At 42.7% G+C, this 17,773-nt stretch overlaps 1 protein-coding gene across 3 annotated transcripts in view; it reads left to right on the forward strand.

Moving 5' to 3' along the window:
• The window catches only part of snx25 (sorting nexin 25), a 317,716-nt gene that overhangs the window by 138,491 nt on the left and 161,452 nt on the right, over window positions 1–17,773 (forward strand). For all 3 annotated transcript variants that reach the window (XM_068029407.1, XM_068029409.1, XM_068029408.1), the window contains exon 4: window positions 6,441–6,657. In XM_068029407.1, coding sequence (XP_067885508.1) covers window positions 6,441–6,657 — 217 coding nt within the window. The remainder of the gene's footprint in view (window positions 1–6,440; window positions 6,658–17,773) is intronic.

Below are 17,773 nucleotides of genomic sequence, written 5' to 3' on the forward strand. Positions count from 1 at the left end.
TCCCTCCAAGGTAATATGTCCTTCCTAAGGTGTGGTGCCCAAAATTGCTCACAGTACTCCAGGGCTTTGTCAGTTAGATGAATATTGACTTCAGCATTTTTAAAAATTCTTTCATGGAATGTGCGTGTCACTGGCAAGGCCAGCATTTGTTGCCCAACCCTTATTGCTCATGAGAAGGTGGTGGTGAACTACTGCAGCCCATCTGGTGTAGGTACCACCCACACTACTGTGAGGAAGGGAGTTCCAGGATTTTGATCCAGCGACAGTGAAGAATTGACGATATAGTTCCAAGTCCGAATGGTGTGTGACTTGGAGGTGTACTTGCACATGCATCTGCTGCCCTTGTCCTTCTAGGAAGAGGTCGCAGGATTGGAAGGTGCTGTCGAAGGAGGCCTGGTGAGTTGTTGCAGTGCATCTTGTATATGGTGTGCAATGCTGCCACTGTGCGTCGGTGGTGGAGGAGTGAATATTTCAGGTGGTGGATGAGATACTGATCAAGCGAGCTGCTTTGTCCTGGTTGGTGCCGAGCTTCTGGGGTGTTTTTGGAGCTGCACCCATCCAGGTGAAGAGTATTCCATCACACTCCTGACTTGTGCCTTGTAGATGGTGGACAGGCTCTGGGGATCAGGAGGTGAGTTACTCGCTGTAGAATTCCCAGCCTCTGACCTTCTCTTGTAACCTCTGTATTTATGTGGCTGGTCCAGTTAATTTTCTGGTCAATGGTAACTCCGCCACCCATCTCCCCAACCCCCCCCCCCCCCCCCCCCGCCCCCAGAATGGTGGGGGATTCAGCAATGGTAATACTGTTAATGTCAAGGGCAGATGGTTAAATTCTGTCTTGTTGGAGATGGGCATTGTGTGGCAAGAATGTTACTTGCCACTTATCTGCCCAAGCCTGAATGTTGTCCAGGTCTTGCTGCATATTGACATGAACTGCTTCAGTATCTGAGGAATCACATATGGCTCTGTTCAATCATCAGTGTACATCCCCACTTCAGACCTTATGTTGGAGGGAAGGTCATTGGTGAAGCAGCTGAAGATGGTTGGGCCTAGGGCACTACCCTGAGAAACTCCTGCAGCAATGTCCTTATGTCCTTGGGCTTAGATATTTGACCTCCAGCAACCACAACCATTTTTCTTTGTGCTAGGTATGACTACAATCAGTGGAGAGTTTTCCTTCGATTCCCATTGATTTTAATTTTGCCAGGGCTCCTTGATACCACACTGTCAAATGTTGCCTTGATGTCAAGGGCAATCACTTTTACCTCACTTCTTGAATTCAGCTTTTTTGTCCATGTTTGAACTTTAATGAGGTCTGGAGCCGAGTGGCCCTGGCAGAATCCAAACTGAGCGTTGGTGAGCAAGTTATAGCTGTGTAAGTGCCACTTGATAGTGCTGTCGATGGCACCTTCCATCACTTTGCTGATGATCAAGAGTAAACTGATGGGACGCTAATTTGCCAGAGTGGATTTTTCCTACTTTTTGTGGACAGGACATCTCTGGGCAATTTTCTACATTGCCAGGTAGATGCCAGTGTATTGGATGTACTGGAACAGATTGGCTAGGGACACAGCTAGTTCTGGAGCACAAGTCTTCAGTAGTGCAGCCAGGATGTTGTTAGGGCCCATAGCCTTTGTTGTACCCAGTGCCTTCAGCCATTTCTTGATGTCGTGTGGAGTGAATCGAATTGGCTGAAGACTGGCATCTGTGATGCTAGGGACTTCAGGAAGAGGTCGAGGTGGATCATCCACTCAACATTTCTGGTTGAAGATGATTGCAAATGCATTAGCCTTATCTTTTGCACTGACATGCTGGGCTCCCCTATCATTGAGAATGAGGATATTTGTGGAGCCTGCTGCTCTGGTTCGTTGTTTAATGTCCACCACCATTCATAACTTGTTGTGGCAGGACTGCAGAGCTTTGATCTGATCCGTTGGTCATGGGATAACTTGTCTCTATCGTATGCTGCTTCTGCTGTTTGGCATGCATGTAGTCCTGTGTTGTAGCTTCACCAGGTTAGACCTCATTTTTAGGTATGCCTGGTGCTGCAATCCAGAGGGAACCTTTTGTCTAACAATGGGAATTGTAGATAAAATGCTACAATATGCTGTATACCATAGACCTGAAATCTCCACAGTATTCTATTGCACCTTAAGCACCAGCATAAATGTCCACTGCACTCAAGTCCATTGTGTATTTGATGCAGATTGATGATTATGAATTACTTGGACAATATTAACCTCATGATGTTTCTCTTTTACTTCAGAAAATCTTAATAGTTTCAGCAAATGCTAAGGGGTAAGATAAAGTTTGAATTATTCATCTCCTTTTCATACATTTTTATTCCACTGTTGCCTGGCAAACATGCACCGTTTTAGCAAAGCTTTGTCTTTGTGTTGTGCTTGCTTTTTCAAGTAATCCTGCCATTTCTAGCAAATTTGTGATAAAAAAAAGACTGAAGAAGTGCAACTTGGGATTTTTATTTTAATATTTAACCATCTCATTGGATTGTTGTGATTTTAGCTGTATAAATGAGCAAGCTCTTACAACTGAAACATTCCTTCTAGAAATGAAATTACATGCCCAAGTGTAAAATACCTTCGTCTGCTCATGGATTTGAAGCATATCTGGGAGCAAAGGAAAGGCTTTCCTTGTTTGTAACCTCTAAACTTTGTTTTCAAAGTTATTATATAATTTAAAATATATTGGAAACGCAAGCAATACACTTGGGATTGATTCAATATTGAAAAATATTGATTCAATGTAATTACATACCAATTCAATTTATAAAAAAACTAGTAAGCTGGATTATTCTTTTAAGTTTTATGGTAATTTTATACACATGCAGGTTTTGTAAGAAGGGGCACATGATTGGACATGGTCTCCAGAAATGTGCGCAGTGGTTAGCACCGCAGCCTCACAACTCCAGCGACCCGGGTTCTATTCTGGGTACTGCCTGTGTGGAGTTTGCAAGTTCTCCCTGTGTCTGCGTGGGATTTCTCCGGGTGCTCCAGTTTCCTCCCACATGCCAAAGACTTGCAGGTTGATAGGTAAATTGGCCATTATAAATTGCCCCTAGTATAGGTAGGTGGTAGGGAAATATAGGAACAGGTGGGGATGTGGTAGGAATATGGAATTAGTGTAGGATTAGTATAAATGGGTGGTTGATGGTCGGCACAGACTCGGTGGGCCGAAGGGCCTGTTTCAGTGCTGTGTCTCTAAACTAAAACTAAACTGAACCTCTGATGCTTCTGGAGCATGCACCTTTTAAGGCACTTACCTATGAAGCCTGAGTTCCCTGACTCTTTCAGTCCTTGGTCACCTTCCATTCTGCCTTTATAGAAGAGTGGCCTCTTCCCAATCCCCCATACTATCATGCTCAGCCAGCCAATATTCTGAGGACCCTAGGGTTCCTGTCTCTGCAATGGTGGCTGGAACAGCTGATGGTGAAACATAGGGGTTTGAGGATGCTGATGGGAGGTACACTCACAGGCGTGGAGAGAAGAGTAGGGCTCTCATCTTCCATTTCCTCCACATCAACATGGAGGCTCACAAGGATGTGGATGCCCAGAGCTGCTTCCTTTTCAATCTCTTGGAGTTGCTCCTTCTCGTTGTCCTCAACTGCATCTTGGTGCGTTGCTGGATCTGTAGGAAGAAAAGTCTCCAATTAAAGGGGGCAGAGGGCTGAGTCTGTGGTATTTTACAGAGGAGTTCATGGAAAGGGGCTTGGGTACTTGTCTCGCTACAGTATTATACAGATCTCACCGCTTCCGTCGTAGCCACTGTGGTTTGATAGCTCAGGAATTTAACTTCTCTTCATGGGAGTCAGGGCTCTGAGGATGGGGATTCACATCCTGGTGGCCTTTCTCTGATGTTGTATGATAACCTGTTCTGCAAAGAGAATGTAGGTGAAGACTCCTGCCTCATATTGGAAAGATGGCAAAATAGTTCCAATTTTTAAAAAGCGTAATAAGGTAGAAGCAGGAAATATCGGCCTATTAGCTTGACTTCAGTAATGGGTAAGATGCTTGAAGGTGTCATTAGAGATGCCCAATATGACCACTTAGAAAAATGCAGTCTGAAATTTGTCTCCAACTTCTCAGCCTCACTGTCTGTTCATAGTGCTCCAGCTACATATCCTCTGGCCCTTAATGGCTACAGAATTTGCACTTTTTACCACTGGTATTTATGTACCAGTATCGAGCTCCTGTTGGCAAGATTGTTGTAGAAAATGGTGTAAATATCAGCATAATTTCTGAATGAATGGGATCTAGAAAATTTGGGGCCCAGGTCTTGATGAGGCACAACTTTCTTCAGCTGAACATCAGCAAGAAGCAAAGTCTTGAGTTTTTGTGCTGATCATCCCTTGATACTGATTCCATCCCCTTCCCTGTCCATTCCTTCAAGTTAAACAAGACTGTTCATACCTTGGTGTCCAACTTGATCCTGAGCAGAACTCCACACCAGTACTGCTGCTTTCGCCTAGACTGCTTATTTTTGCCACTTCCCCTACCTGAGACCTGTAAACTTTTATCACCTCCAGGCTGTTTCTATTCCATTGCTCTTCCTGCTGCCCTTCCTTCATCCACATTCCATCAACTCCAACTTGCCCAAAATATTACTGCTCATATCTTATCCTGCACTAAGTCCCACTTATTCATCACTGGCACTCATGAACCTGCACTGGCTTTGTGCCCTCAACACATTAAATTTAAAATCCTTATCCTCATTTTCAAATCCTTCTATGTCCTTGTTCCACCTTATCTCTGCAACCTGCTCCAGATTTACCACATCAGGAGAAATTAGGACAAGTAACCAAAAGCTTGGCCAAAGAGTTAGGTTTCAACGAGTGTCATGAAGGAGGAAAGAGAGGTAGAAAGGCAAATAGGTGTAGGGAGGGATTTCCAGAGTTTAGGGCCTGGTATGACCCTAAGGCAGTCTAGGCAAAGGCGGCAGTACGGGTGTGGAGGTCTGCTCAGGATCAAGCATGACACCAAGTTACTTGATGTTGAACTTGAAGGAATAGCCAGGGAGGGGGATGGCGCCAGTGGGAAGAAAGAAATCGGGAGGAATGCAGAGTTCTCGGTGGGTTGAAGGGCTGTAGGAGGTTACAGAGAGAACCTGTTTGTGCATGCATCTGCGCAAGTAAAGTGTGGTTAAATGCCAGTTATTTTTTAGTGTAATTGTATGAACCCTAGAGCACTCGTTGTTTAATGCCATGAAAGAATGTTAAGGATGAGGACCCATGTGTCTGTTGGGGGAGGCTGTTTTTTTCACCCCTGACATCACTGAGCTGCATGCCAATCCTGATGAACAGCATTTACAGGCTGATAACTACAGATTGCTGAGAGCAGTGTCTTGAATTAGTCTGCAGTGTCAGACTATTTACAGAAAATAAAGACGGTGGCTTAACAGTCATTACTGGCAGAACAACCTAGTTATTCAGTACATGACCTCTAGTTGCCAAGTCGTCTACACAGATGCACAGTTTATATCACAATCAAACCAAAAATGTCTAAAGATTAATTTCCCTAAATCAAAACTCAAACCTTTATTCTTAAACTGTAACCAACTTGAATATCTTTTTTCTTGTTTAACATGCTGTCCACAGGTAGTGTGTGTGGAGAATTTGCTTTTTAGGCCTTTTCCTATTCCCCATTTGGTTAGTGGTTAGGGTCTCCCAAGTTCCTAACCCTCTTAGAGTATTCCCTTCTCATTGAAACAATGCAGCTAAACACCATTTTAAAACTCCACAGTGTTTGGGGAAACCTAACCAGAACTGCTCCCTCCCCGCAATCCCACACATGGGAATCTACACTAAATATCGGAGCCAACATTTCAGGTTGATGGCCTTTCATCAGAATGAAGTAAATGACAAGTTATTTTTTTTTTTGTTGGTATTTATCATCACAGGAATGTTGGCCAGTACACAAAAGGAACAGTTATTGGAATAGTCATATGGGATTTTAAGGTTCACTTGTACAATTAGAGCAGGTGGACTCACCTGACTCAGTGTCTCACCTGATGCTTGATAGCTCTGACACTTCCTCAATATTGCACTAGTGCCAGCCTCGATGAGTTCTGGCTGGAACTCACAATCTTGTGACTCACGAGATGAGAGTCCTGCCAATTGAGCCAGTCAGTGTTAAATTATGCACCTTTTTGCATATGGAAACTCTCACACTCAGCTGCTTTCAGATCATTTGAGTCATACGCTGATTGAGGTTTTCAGCCTTCACCTCCAGGCTAGATTTGAATCCAGCTCTCGGATGAACGTGGGCCCACAGAGTAACTTACTCAGCTACCTGATCACTCAATTATATTTCCAATGAAGTTTATAAATTGAGTGAAATGGAAGTCGGAGATCTTTAAGACAATTTTTTTTTGTGTTTCATCTCTACAATAGTCAGGATGATCTCACTGTATTTTTTGTTTTTCAGTTTTTGACTACAGTTACAGGGACTACATCCTTTCCTGGTATGTGAAAATCAGCAAAGATGAAGGACATCTGTACCACATGCTTTCAGAAGACTTCTGGGAAATGGCAAAGCAGCTACGCGTTCGACTGAGTAACGTTGACATAGTTAAAGTTGTTTGTAATGATGTGGTCCGCACTGTACTCGCTCACTTCTGTGACCTCAAGGCAGCAAACACAAGGTAAAGGATTGGTTGGAGATGCGCACTTTATATTTAATTAGTCAATTTTTGCCCCTCTTTATCTTGCCAGACGGTCGGTACTCACTCTTTACCAAGGTGCAGTTCCATGGCACCCGGGTTACTTTTCGGTCCTGAGCCTATCTGACTTTTATGAATCATGATGGTGAGTGCTGGTAAGCTATTCTACCATGGGTGACATTGTAGCCGAATCGCATTATATCTTCACCCATCTTTATGCTTCCAGAAGGGGTTACTGGATAGCAATCAGAGCAGAAATACTGTTTGATCTCCTCGAGCTTAACTGCTCTGAGAGTGATCTTCTGGTCCAATTCACATTATGACTAAGGTCAACGACCTCGGTGGACTGGATGTTTATTGTGCATTTCTGTTCAGAAAAAGATAATTAACACAAATCCTTTCAATGTTAACATTTGCCATATTCTGTCTAAGCTAATACCTAATATTCTAAGTAATTTTAATTCATAGGTACGTATGATATATTTTTCTCCCTTTTCATTCTGATCTTTTCTAAAGTACTATCTTGGCTACGGCACAACTACTGGGTGCCTCCCAGTCTATCAATGCCTCATTTAAAATTCTCATCGTTGTGTTCAAATCGCTCCATTGTCTTGCCCGTCCTATCTCTGTAACCCTCTCCAACCTTCTGACAATTCTGCTTTGCTCCAATTCTGGCCTCTTGCACAGCCTCCCACAACATTAGTGACCATGCCTTCAGCTATCTAGGCATAAGCTCTGGAATTCCCTCTCTAAATTTTTCTGCCTCCACCTTGCTCCCTCCTTAAAGTCCACTTCTTTGACGAAGCTTTTAGTCACCCCTCTAGTATCTGCTTCTTTTGCTCGGTATCAAATTTTGTTTGATTTCTGCTTCTGGGAAGCACCTTGGAAGGTTTTCCTACATTAAAGATTCTCAAGTAATGCAAGATTTTGTACATGCAGTAAATAAAGTAAACCCTGCGCCTAATTGGGGACTGGGCAGCTGCTTTTGGGCCAATATACCAGCTGACAACTTTAGTTAAATGTTTAATTATTTCTGTGGTCAAGCTGAAAGATTGGAACATTTCCCCATCATGTCAGCACCAATAAAGTTTCAGGCAGGATGTTTGGATGAGGATCCACCCAACAATGTAACTGAATCTCACCTGTTACAGCATCGGTGTCAGGTATTAGAACAAAGAACAAATAAAATTACAGCACAGGAACAGGCCCTTCGGCCCTCCAAGCCTGCACCGATCCAGATCCTCTATCTAAACATGTCGCCTATTTTCTAAGGGTCTGTATCTCTTTGCTTCCTGCCCATTCATGTATTCAGTTCCCACATCAGTTATTCTGCATCTTCTGAGTGATTGTGCCAAAATATGGTAGTTACATGCTGTGCACCCCGCTTCCAATGAGGTCTTATCTTCCTGCTTGCAAAGACTTGCTTCAGGCAGAGTTTTACATCCTGTCAACCTAGATTTGAATGCAGCTCCAGAGATGTACGGATAGCATACCAGCACCCAGTCTCTCAACTGTGTATGTTGACTCCACTTAGAACCATAGAACCAAAGAACAATTTTGGCACAGTAGGACGCCATTCAGCCCATCTTGTCCATGCCAGCCGAAAAACTAACTGCCCAATCTAATCCCACCTTCCAGCACCTGGTCCATAGCCTTGCCGGTTACAGCACTTAGGGTGCATGTCCAGATACCTTTATAAATGAGTTGAGAGTTTCTTCCTCCACCACCATTCCTAGCAGTGAATTCCAGACACCCGCCACCCTCTGGGTGAAAATGTTTTTCCTCATGTCCCCTCTAATCCTTCTGCCAATCATCTTAAATCTGTGCCCCCTGATAATTGACCTCTCCGCTAGGGGAAACAGGTCCTTCCTGTCTACTGTATCTAGGCCCCTCATAATTTTTTACACCTCAATTAAGTCACCCCTCAGCCTCCTCTGTTCTAAGGAAAACAACCCTAGCCTATCCAATCTTTCCTCATAGCTGCAACATTCTTGTAAATCTCCTCTGTACTCTCTCCAGAGCAATTATGTCCTTTCTGTAATGTGGTGATCAGAACGGTACACAATACTCCAACTGTGGCCTAACCAGCGTTTTATACAGTTCCAGCATTACATCCTTGCTTTTGAATTCTATACCTTGGCCAATAAAGGAAAGCATTCGATATGCCTTCTTCACCACTCTCTCTACCTGTCCTGCCACCTTCAGGGACCTGTGGACATGCACTCCAAGGTCTCTCACTTGTGTGGGCATGTGAATCTCGCTACCCCAGGGAGTGATTGAGGCAAATAGTATAGATGTAATTAAGGGGAGGCTGGATAAGCACATCCGGGAGAAGGGCCTTGAGGGTTATGCTGATAGTTAGATGAGGAATGATGGGAGGAAGCTCAAGGGGAGCCTAAACACTAGCATGGACTCACTAGGCTAAATATAATGCTATGTATTCTTGCAGTCTGCAGATGAAATCACCCATTATCTCTGAGTTACAGGGTCAGTATGTCCTACAGCAACTGAGTTAAGGCTTCAAAAACTCATTTGATCATTGCAGCTGATGGAGACAAGAGACTTTCATGGGCAGATTCAGACCAGGATTTGGAAATGAAAGGGCAGTATAGTAACACGTTGTGCCACTCTTCAAACTTGCATACAAAATTTAAGAACATATTTTGGCAAGAGAAAATGACCAAGATATATTTGCAATACGAACTAGGAGCAGGAGTAGGCTATTCAGCCCCTCGAGCCTGCTCTACCATTCTATAAGATCGTGGCTGATCTGTTTGTGGACTCAACTCCACTTTACTGCCTGCCCCCGATAACCTTTGACTCCCTTGTTTCTCAAGAATCTGGCTTCCTCTGCGTTAAAAATATTCAATGACCCTGCCTCCTCCGCTCTCTGGGGAAGAGAGTTCCACAGATTCATGACCCTCAGAGAAAAATCTCTCCACATCTCTGTCTTAAATGGGATACCCCTTATTTTTAAGCTGTGCCCCCTAGTTTTAGTCTCTCCCACAAGAGGAAACATCCTTTCAACATACATACTATCAAGTCCCCTCAGGATCTTGTATGTTTCAATAAGATCACCTCTCATCCTTCTAAACTCCAATGAATACAGACCCAAACTGTCGAATCTTCCCTCATAAGATAACCTTCTCATCCCAGAATCAGTTGAGCAAGCCTTCTCTGAAATGCTTCCAACGCAATTATGTACTTTCTTAAGTAATCTGGAGAGAAAGTTTGATATAATTGAAAGTTTTGTGATTCACATGTTAAGTGTCTGGATGGGCGTCAGATTTGTCTGTAGCAGAATGAAATCCACTGTCACATTTTACTCATTGGCTGAAATAAGCAAATTAACAATGCTGATTTCTAAATCTTGACAGTAAAGCAATCAGTTCGAAAGATGCAGTTTCAACCGAGCATATCTGTCATGCAGGCCCCCACTTGCCCAGAATGAGACGCATTAATTTTGCCACATGAGCGTTGATTTTTAAACTGTTATTGGAGTGAAGAAAGAACTTGTTTAAAAACAAACGCCAGACCCTTGACTGGAAAGATATTGTCCTAGTAACAGACAGTACTTGGAAAGAACAAAGGGGCCACTCCCTGCTCCAATTTAATCCACAATGGACTTTTGATTATCAGATATTGAAGGTGGAGAAGCTAGCACTCCAGGTTAACTGCTAAGATGGCCAAATACACAAACAGATGTGGTCAGGCCAGTTTAGTCACATGACTAACTGGCTGTTGGAGTTTTTTGAATTTGAATTTGCCACAGAGTTTTAAAACTCAGAAAGCTGTATGCTCCTGGACTGAAAAGACCTCTCTCCTGTCTGCTCTCATCTCGCTCTCACCAGCTTTGGAAATCATTGAAGACATATGAACCCCAAGAGAGAAAAGTCTCCTACAGTGAACAAGGTTTAAGAAGAATACTGGGCCCCAACGGAAAGTGAGGCTACCTACAATCAAGGACTCAACAGCGAGCTCGAAGCACAGTAAAAAAAAAAAAACCTCTTCAGAGTTTGCCTCAAACCTCTCCTCCACTATTTTTCTTTTTCTCTTTTCTGTCTCTATTTGCATGTGCATATCGCGTATGCGTGCTAGCGTGGGGCATGGCGTGTATTCGTAGGCATTAACCGAATTAGAGTTTGTTTAAATTTAATAAAATTTCGCTTTTCTTCTTTAAACTTGAGAGAGCCTGTTTATGCTCATTTCTGTGCCTTATAATTGGAAAGTGGTGAACAAGGATTCACCAAAGGGGAGCTCAAAACATGGTGTGTTCAAAAGTTAAAACCCTGTTACAAAAAGAGCAGGTGAAGGCTGGGAAAGACCGCTAGACACCTTCCTCACCTGGTCATAACAATATCACTAAATTAATTGTTCCGAAAGTGGTTTCTACCACCCTTTTAATTTCTCACCAAGATGAATGTACAGCCATGTAACTAATCAAAAAATTAAATAATTCCCCCCTAAAGTCATTTTTATAAATGACCTGGATGAGGGTGTAGAAGGGTGGGTTAGTAAATTTGCGGATGACACGAAGGTCGGTGGAGTTGTGGATAGTGCTGAAGGATGTGGTAGGGTACAGAGGGACATAGATAGGCTGCAGAGCTGGGCTGAGAGATGGCAAATGGAGTTTAATGCGGAAAAGTGTGAGGTGATTCACTTTGGAAGGAGTAACAGGAATGCAGAGTACTGGGCTAATGGGAAGATTCTTGGTAGTGTAGATGAGCAGAGAGATCTTGGTGTCCAGGTACATAAATCCCTGAAAGTTGCTACCCAGGTTAATAGGGCTGTTAAGAAGGCATATTGTGTGTTAGCTTTTATTAGTAGGGGGATCGAGTTTCGGAGCCACGAGGTCATGCTGCAGCTGTACAAAACTCTGGTGAGACCGCACCTGGAGTATTGCATGCAGTTCTGGTCACCGCATTATAGGAAGGATGTGGAAGCTTTGGAAAGGGTGCAGAGGAGATTTACTAGGATGTTGCCTGGTATGGAGGGAAGGTCTTACGAGGAAAGGCTGAGGGACTTGAGGTTGTTTTCGTTGGAGAGAAGGAGGAGGAGAGGTGACTTAATAGAGACATATAAGATAATCAGAGGGTTAGATAGGGTGGATAGTGAGAGTCTTTTTCCTCTGATGGTGATGGCAAACACGAGGGGACATAGCTTTAAGTTGAGGGGTGATAGATATAGGACAGATGTTAGAGGTAGTTTCTTTACTCAGAAAGTAGTAGGGGCGTGGAATGCCCTGCCTGCAACAGTAGTAGACTCGCCAACTTTAAGGGCATTTAAGTGGTCATTGGATAGACATATGGATGAAAATGGAATAGTGTAGGTCAGATGGTTTCACAGGTCGGCTCAACATCGAGGGCCGAAGGGCCTGTACTGCGCTGTAATGTTCTAATTCTAAAGTCATGAAACCTAACCATGCAATTCCCTGTATTTTATTTCACAGTGATGTTTCTTTCTAGAGACCCTACCTATGTTGCAGGGGCCTGGGATTCATTGCCTTCAACTTCATCCCTTAGTTTGGGACTTTTACTCATTTATTTCTCTTACAATTTATTTATTTACTTTTTTATTTAGAGATACAGCACTGAAACAGGCCCTTCGGCCCACCGAGTCTGTGCCGACCAACAACCACCCATTTATACTAATCCTACATTAATCCCATATTCCTATCACATCCCCTCAATTCCCCTTCCACCTACCTACACTAGGGGAATTTACAATGGCCAATTTACCTATCAACCTGCAAGTCTTTGGCTGTGGGAGGAAACCGGAGCACCCGGCGGAAACCCACGCGGTCACAGGGAGAACTTGCAAACTCCGCACAGGCAGTACCCAGAATCGAACCCGGGTTGCTGGAGCTGTGAGGCTGTGGTGCTAACCACTGCGCCGCCTTACAATGTGGCCCATTTTCCACCTGCAGTCCTATTATCCATGAACACGGAATTGTGTATGACGTTTCATTTTTATTCTCCAATTTTGTCCTCTTTCCTACCTATCTATCTTCTCTTCCACACTCCTAATCGTCTCTTTACTGGTAAAACACACAGCCTAGACTTGACTCAAAACTTCAGTGATCCTTGAAGCAGGTCTGTATTAAGAATGATAACACTCTGGTCAAGAGCACAGTGGCAGTTTTGAGGATGGTCAAGAACAGGTTGTTCGTTGGTACAGACAAAAAGGACACAGCAAGAAAAATGCGCAACCGGTGCAGCAAGCAACAACAAATCAAACTAAAAGAAGTAAAGATAGAATACAAAACATAAAGAGCAGGAAGGTGAGGAGAGCAGAGAAGATCAAGTGATGAGTAAGGACAAGGGAAATCAACAATGGAGGGTGAAGCTGCAATGGAGGAAGTTGGGTCCTGCCCTCTTTCCCACTGCTCCTCCTTCCCTGCAATGCTGGTTCCATAATTGCTGTTGGTACAAAGATTCATCTTACCATTTTAAACCATCCTCTGAGTTACCATGAACGAGGACACAGGGAATATACAATTTTGGTTAATTTCCCCAAATTGCTTTGCATTAATTTCTACTGTGTATTATATGGTAGATTTCTTGTGGCATTGTTCAGTCAGGTTTACAATGAAAGAGTGTTACACCATGTAATATGCAGCGTGTTTTATCCCTTTTATGCCTTCTTAGCCCTTTCCTAATGGGTGCCAAGAGATTTCTTTGAGCAAAGCTTCCTGCTGTTGAGGTGCTCTGTTTTAGTCTGATGTTGGTTTAAGGTGACATGTCCTTTTTAAGGCACATCTTGTCATTAGAGGCTAATTACTGTTGCTGAGGGAAGTTTGTCTTGAAGCACTTGTGGTTCATTATGCAGGTTTGCCACTTTGATTCTGATTGGGTGCAGTTTCATGAACTGTATATTTGATGTTTTATCTCTTGGGGATTTCCCAGTAATGTTTTGCAGAAGTCTCTTAAAGTTGTTTAGCTGAGTAAGATGGCAAGGATCCTGAGAAAGATATACTAGGTAAAGTACCATTGGGTGCTTTTCCCCTTGGGTGGTCGTCAGGGTTTGGCATAATAAATTCAACAACTCCCAGAGCAAGCATTTTCCCTTGCTGTTACAAAGTATTGTTCTTTGGAATATCTCGATTTCCTGCTACTAATCTCCTGTGGTTTCTATAAGAATTGTTAGATGGAAAAAGATCATGGCCCATCTAGTTTGCCTTCTACCATCTTGGAAGTTGCAGGATACAACAAAAATTGAGTTATTAGCTAATCTTGGCAATCAGTCTGTATCACTGTGTCACTCTGGTCGCCACATTACCAAAAGGATGTGGATGCTTTGGAGAGGGTGCAGAGGAGGTTCACCAGGATGTTGCCTGGTATCGAGGGCGCTAGCTATGAAGAGAGGTTGAGTAGATTAGGGTTATTTTCATTAGAAAGACGGAGGTTGAGGGGGGACCTGATTGAGGTGTACAAAATCATGAGAGGTATAGACAGGGTGGATAGCGAGAGGCTTTTTCCCAGAGTGGGGGATTCAATTACTAGGGGTCACGAGTTCAAAGTGAGAGGGGAAAAGTTTAGGGGGGATATGCGTGGAAAGTTCTTTACGCAGAGGGTGGTGGGTGCCTGGAACGCATTGCCAGCGGAGGTGGTAGATGCGAACACGATGGCGTCTTTTAAGATGTATCTAGACAGATACATGAATAGGCAGGAAGCAAAGAGATACAGACTCTTAGAAAATAGGCGACATGTTTAGATAGAGGATCTGGATCGGCGCAGGCTTGGAGGGCCGTAGGGCCTGTTCCTGTGCTGTAATTTTCTTTGTTCTTTGTTCTATTCTTATATCAAGAGGCGAGGTAAACCCCCAGTGGTGAAAACCTTGGGAACCATAGGTTTTAAAGGCATTAAAATGGGTGATTGTTAAAGGAAAAGCAGAGGCAAGAAATCTAATTCAGTGGTTAAGCATGTGTGAAGGTAGTGAAATCTAACTCTTTTTCTGTCGGTGTAGGAACTGCTACAACAATTGATGGAGACTGAATGCTATGATTAGCCTTTATTGTTCTATTATGTGACTAAAGTCTAGCCAGTTCCTCATAGTTGCATGATAGAATGATAATGGATTTGTCGACTAATCGATTTCCATCAGTTAGTCTACAACAGACCCAGACGTGACATGAGAAAAACCCCAGCGATGGAGAGCTTTGGAAACCATAAGTTTAAAGTCACCTATTTCCCCTCAAGCACACTACACTTAACCATATGCAGATAGGGTACAGATCAGCCATGATCTCATTGAATGGTGGAACAGGCTCGAAGGGCTGAATGGCCTACTGCCGTTCCTATGCAGTATCCCAAAATGTTATTTTCTGAAAAAAAGTCTAGCTAATTTGCATTTGAATGAATCATTGCTGCCTTGACTCCCTCGGGAGCTAATTCCATAGATTGAAGTGAGGCCATGCTCTGTCATTTCATGCTATCCTCAGTCACCCAGTGAGACCCTTTATTTACATGAGCAGCTCGGCACTTGATACATCTCATTTTACCAGTGGTGACTATTTTGTCTTTACTCTGTGACTTTGTATGAACTTTAAAAATCAAATATACTGTTTAATGCTGTCTGCTGTATTCAAAGATGGAGAAGAGATGCTCTTGCTGCTTCAGCCCTGAGCAGGAGTCTAAATCTGATGCTAGTAAATGGGCAGAAGAACAGTTGTTGAGACTCTCTTACTAGACAGGCTGCCTTAATTTGGAAATGCTGTTTTATCATCTAAATTTGACAGCCTGTGTTACTTTTATAAAGTTAATTAATGAGTTAAGATTCAGCTATCTATAGAAGATGCTAATGCTTGTAATGTATCCTATAAATATTACAGTTCCAACACAACCTTTATTCAAAAATATTGCAGTGCCTGCAAATAACCACAGCTTTGTGTGAAATTTATCTCTCTGTCTCTCTCTCTCTCTCTTCAATACTGAAGTAAATTAATAAGTTTGAAAGGTGCTGTGGCACAGTTGAGGAAATTGCTTCTCTGATGATTCCAAGTGCACACCATAAAAATCGGAGCAGGAGTAGGGTATTTGGCCCTTTGAGCCTGTTCCACCATTAAATAAGATCATGGATGATCTTCTACCTCAGCTACACCATCCTGCACTATCCCTACAACCCTTGATTCCCTTCATATTTAAAACTATCGATCTGCGTCTTGTATTATACTCAACAACTGAGCATCCACAGCTCTCTGTGGTAAAGAATTCCAAAGTTTCACAATCCTTTGATGGAAGAAGTGACTTATCTTGGCCAATGAACAGTGGGTACTGCCTGTTTAGTGCTGATGTAATATAAATCATTGAGTCACTTGGGTAAGTTTTTAATTAGGCTGTATCAGTAAAATAGCAGAAATAATAATTTTCAAGGTATCTTATCCTGTCAAGTTAAATCTGAGTTCTCTCCCTTGCAAGGTATATGTATATTTGTACATGCTGATGGGCAACTGGGTAAATGAACTGTACATGGCCGTTAATATTGAGAATTGGTAGATTGGTGCTAAAATTAGTAGATCTGATAAATTGCTGAAGTGCAGCAGAAAAATGTTGACTGATATTCTGAATGTTTGGTAAACTAAGATGGAGCAGATTTCGAAGGAAAGGAACATATTGGAGTGTATGAATAGATCTGTAGATTTATAAGTTCAAAGATGTGGTGATAATACTTCAATTCATTTGCGAGACCCCAGTTGAGCTATTTTTCTTTTCAGTATACGTGAGATTGTGAAAAGCAACAGGACAGTGGGAAGGAAGAATGCAGAAAAGAGCTGCGTGGCTAATTCTGTGTCTTTTAAAACTGGGATGTTTAAGATCCGGTTTCCTCCCACAGCCAAAGACTTGCAGGTTGATGGGTAAATTGGCCATTGTAAAGTGCCCCTAGTGTTGGTAGGTGGTAGGGGAATTGAGGGGATGTGGAATTAATGTAGGATTAGTATAAATGGGAGGTTGATGGTTGGCACAGACTCGATGGGCCTGTTTCAGTGCCTGCACGTCAGTCACTGCACTTAGAATCATAGAATTTTATAGTATATTTTTAAAAATTATAGAATAATACAGAAGCTGGCCTTTTATCCCTTTGTGCCTATGCTGACACATTGAAGGAGCTATTCACTCATTTCTCTGGCCTATCATCTTATTCTTTCAAATTTTTCTGTTTCAAATTTTTATCTGCTTACCTTTTAAAAGCGGCTATGGATTCTGCTTCCACTACTGTTTCTTCAAAAGTAATTCATTATGTGAAGCACTGTAAGAGGTCTCAATATGAGGGGCAGTATAACTTTGTATTATTGCTGCTGTCACTGGGGGAGCAGAAATTACTGAAGAAAATACCATCTTAGATTTTTGTGAAATTTTGCACAGTATTGGTTGGTTGTGTTGAGCCAGTTTAAAAAAAAATCTCTAGCGGGGAGGCAAAGATTTTTTTCCCACTGACAGTTGTCGGGGCCTTGAACACTCTACTTGAAAAGGAGGTGGAAGCTGACTCCATAAATAATTTTAAAAGAGAGTTGGATGGCTACTTGAGGATGAGGAACTTACAGGACAACAGACCCAAAGCAATGTGGGATTAAGCACAGCCTCCTCCTCTGCTGTAAGTTTCTATGATTATCAGTTAAGGGAACCTTGAGGGAAAAGTCAAGTATAAAATAACTCATTCAAGACAAGTTGGACCTGACTGCCATTCAAAGAGACTGATTTCTTACCAGGATGAATCCATTAGATAAACTGTGGAACTTCCAGCTTAATAAGAGGAAAAATCTGGAGGATGCAGGAGTTGACCCACTACCAGTCAGTTTGTCTCTTATTTTCCTATTATTCCTATGTATTTGATTTCCTTTCTTTGTTCTATCCAGCTCTGCCTCTGCACTTGCACTCATTTTCTTGGCTCATACAGCTGACATTATCAGTTACCGGGTGCAGCATTCAGTGCTGCTCCTATTCCTGGTTTCTATTCAGCAGCAGAGTCAAGAATATCAGTCTCTATAAGCCTAAGTTGAAAGGGTTCTTTTAATAAGACCTCAGTCTTAGTAAAACTTCTCCCTGGTACCGTGGACTTGCTGCACCTATCAGTATGCCTGTCCTTTCTGTTCTGCGGGCAG

This window comes from Heterodontus francisci, chromosome 4, assembly GCF_036365525.1.
Source record: "Heterodontus francisci isolate sHetFra1 chromosome 4, sHetFra1.hap1, whole genome shotgun sequence".
In the NCBI taxonomy this organism is placed as follows: Eukaryota; Metazoa; Chordata; class Chondrichthyes; order Heterodontiformes; family Heterodontidae; genus Heterodontus; species Heterodontus francisci.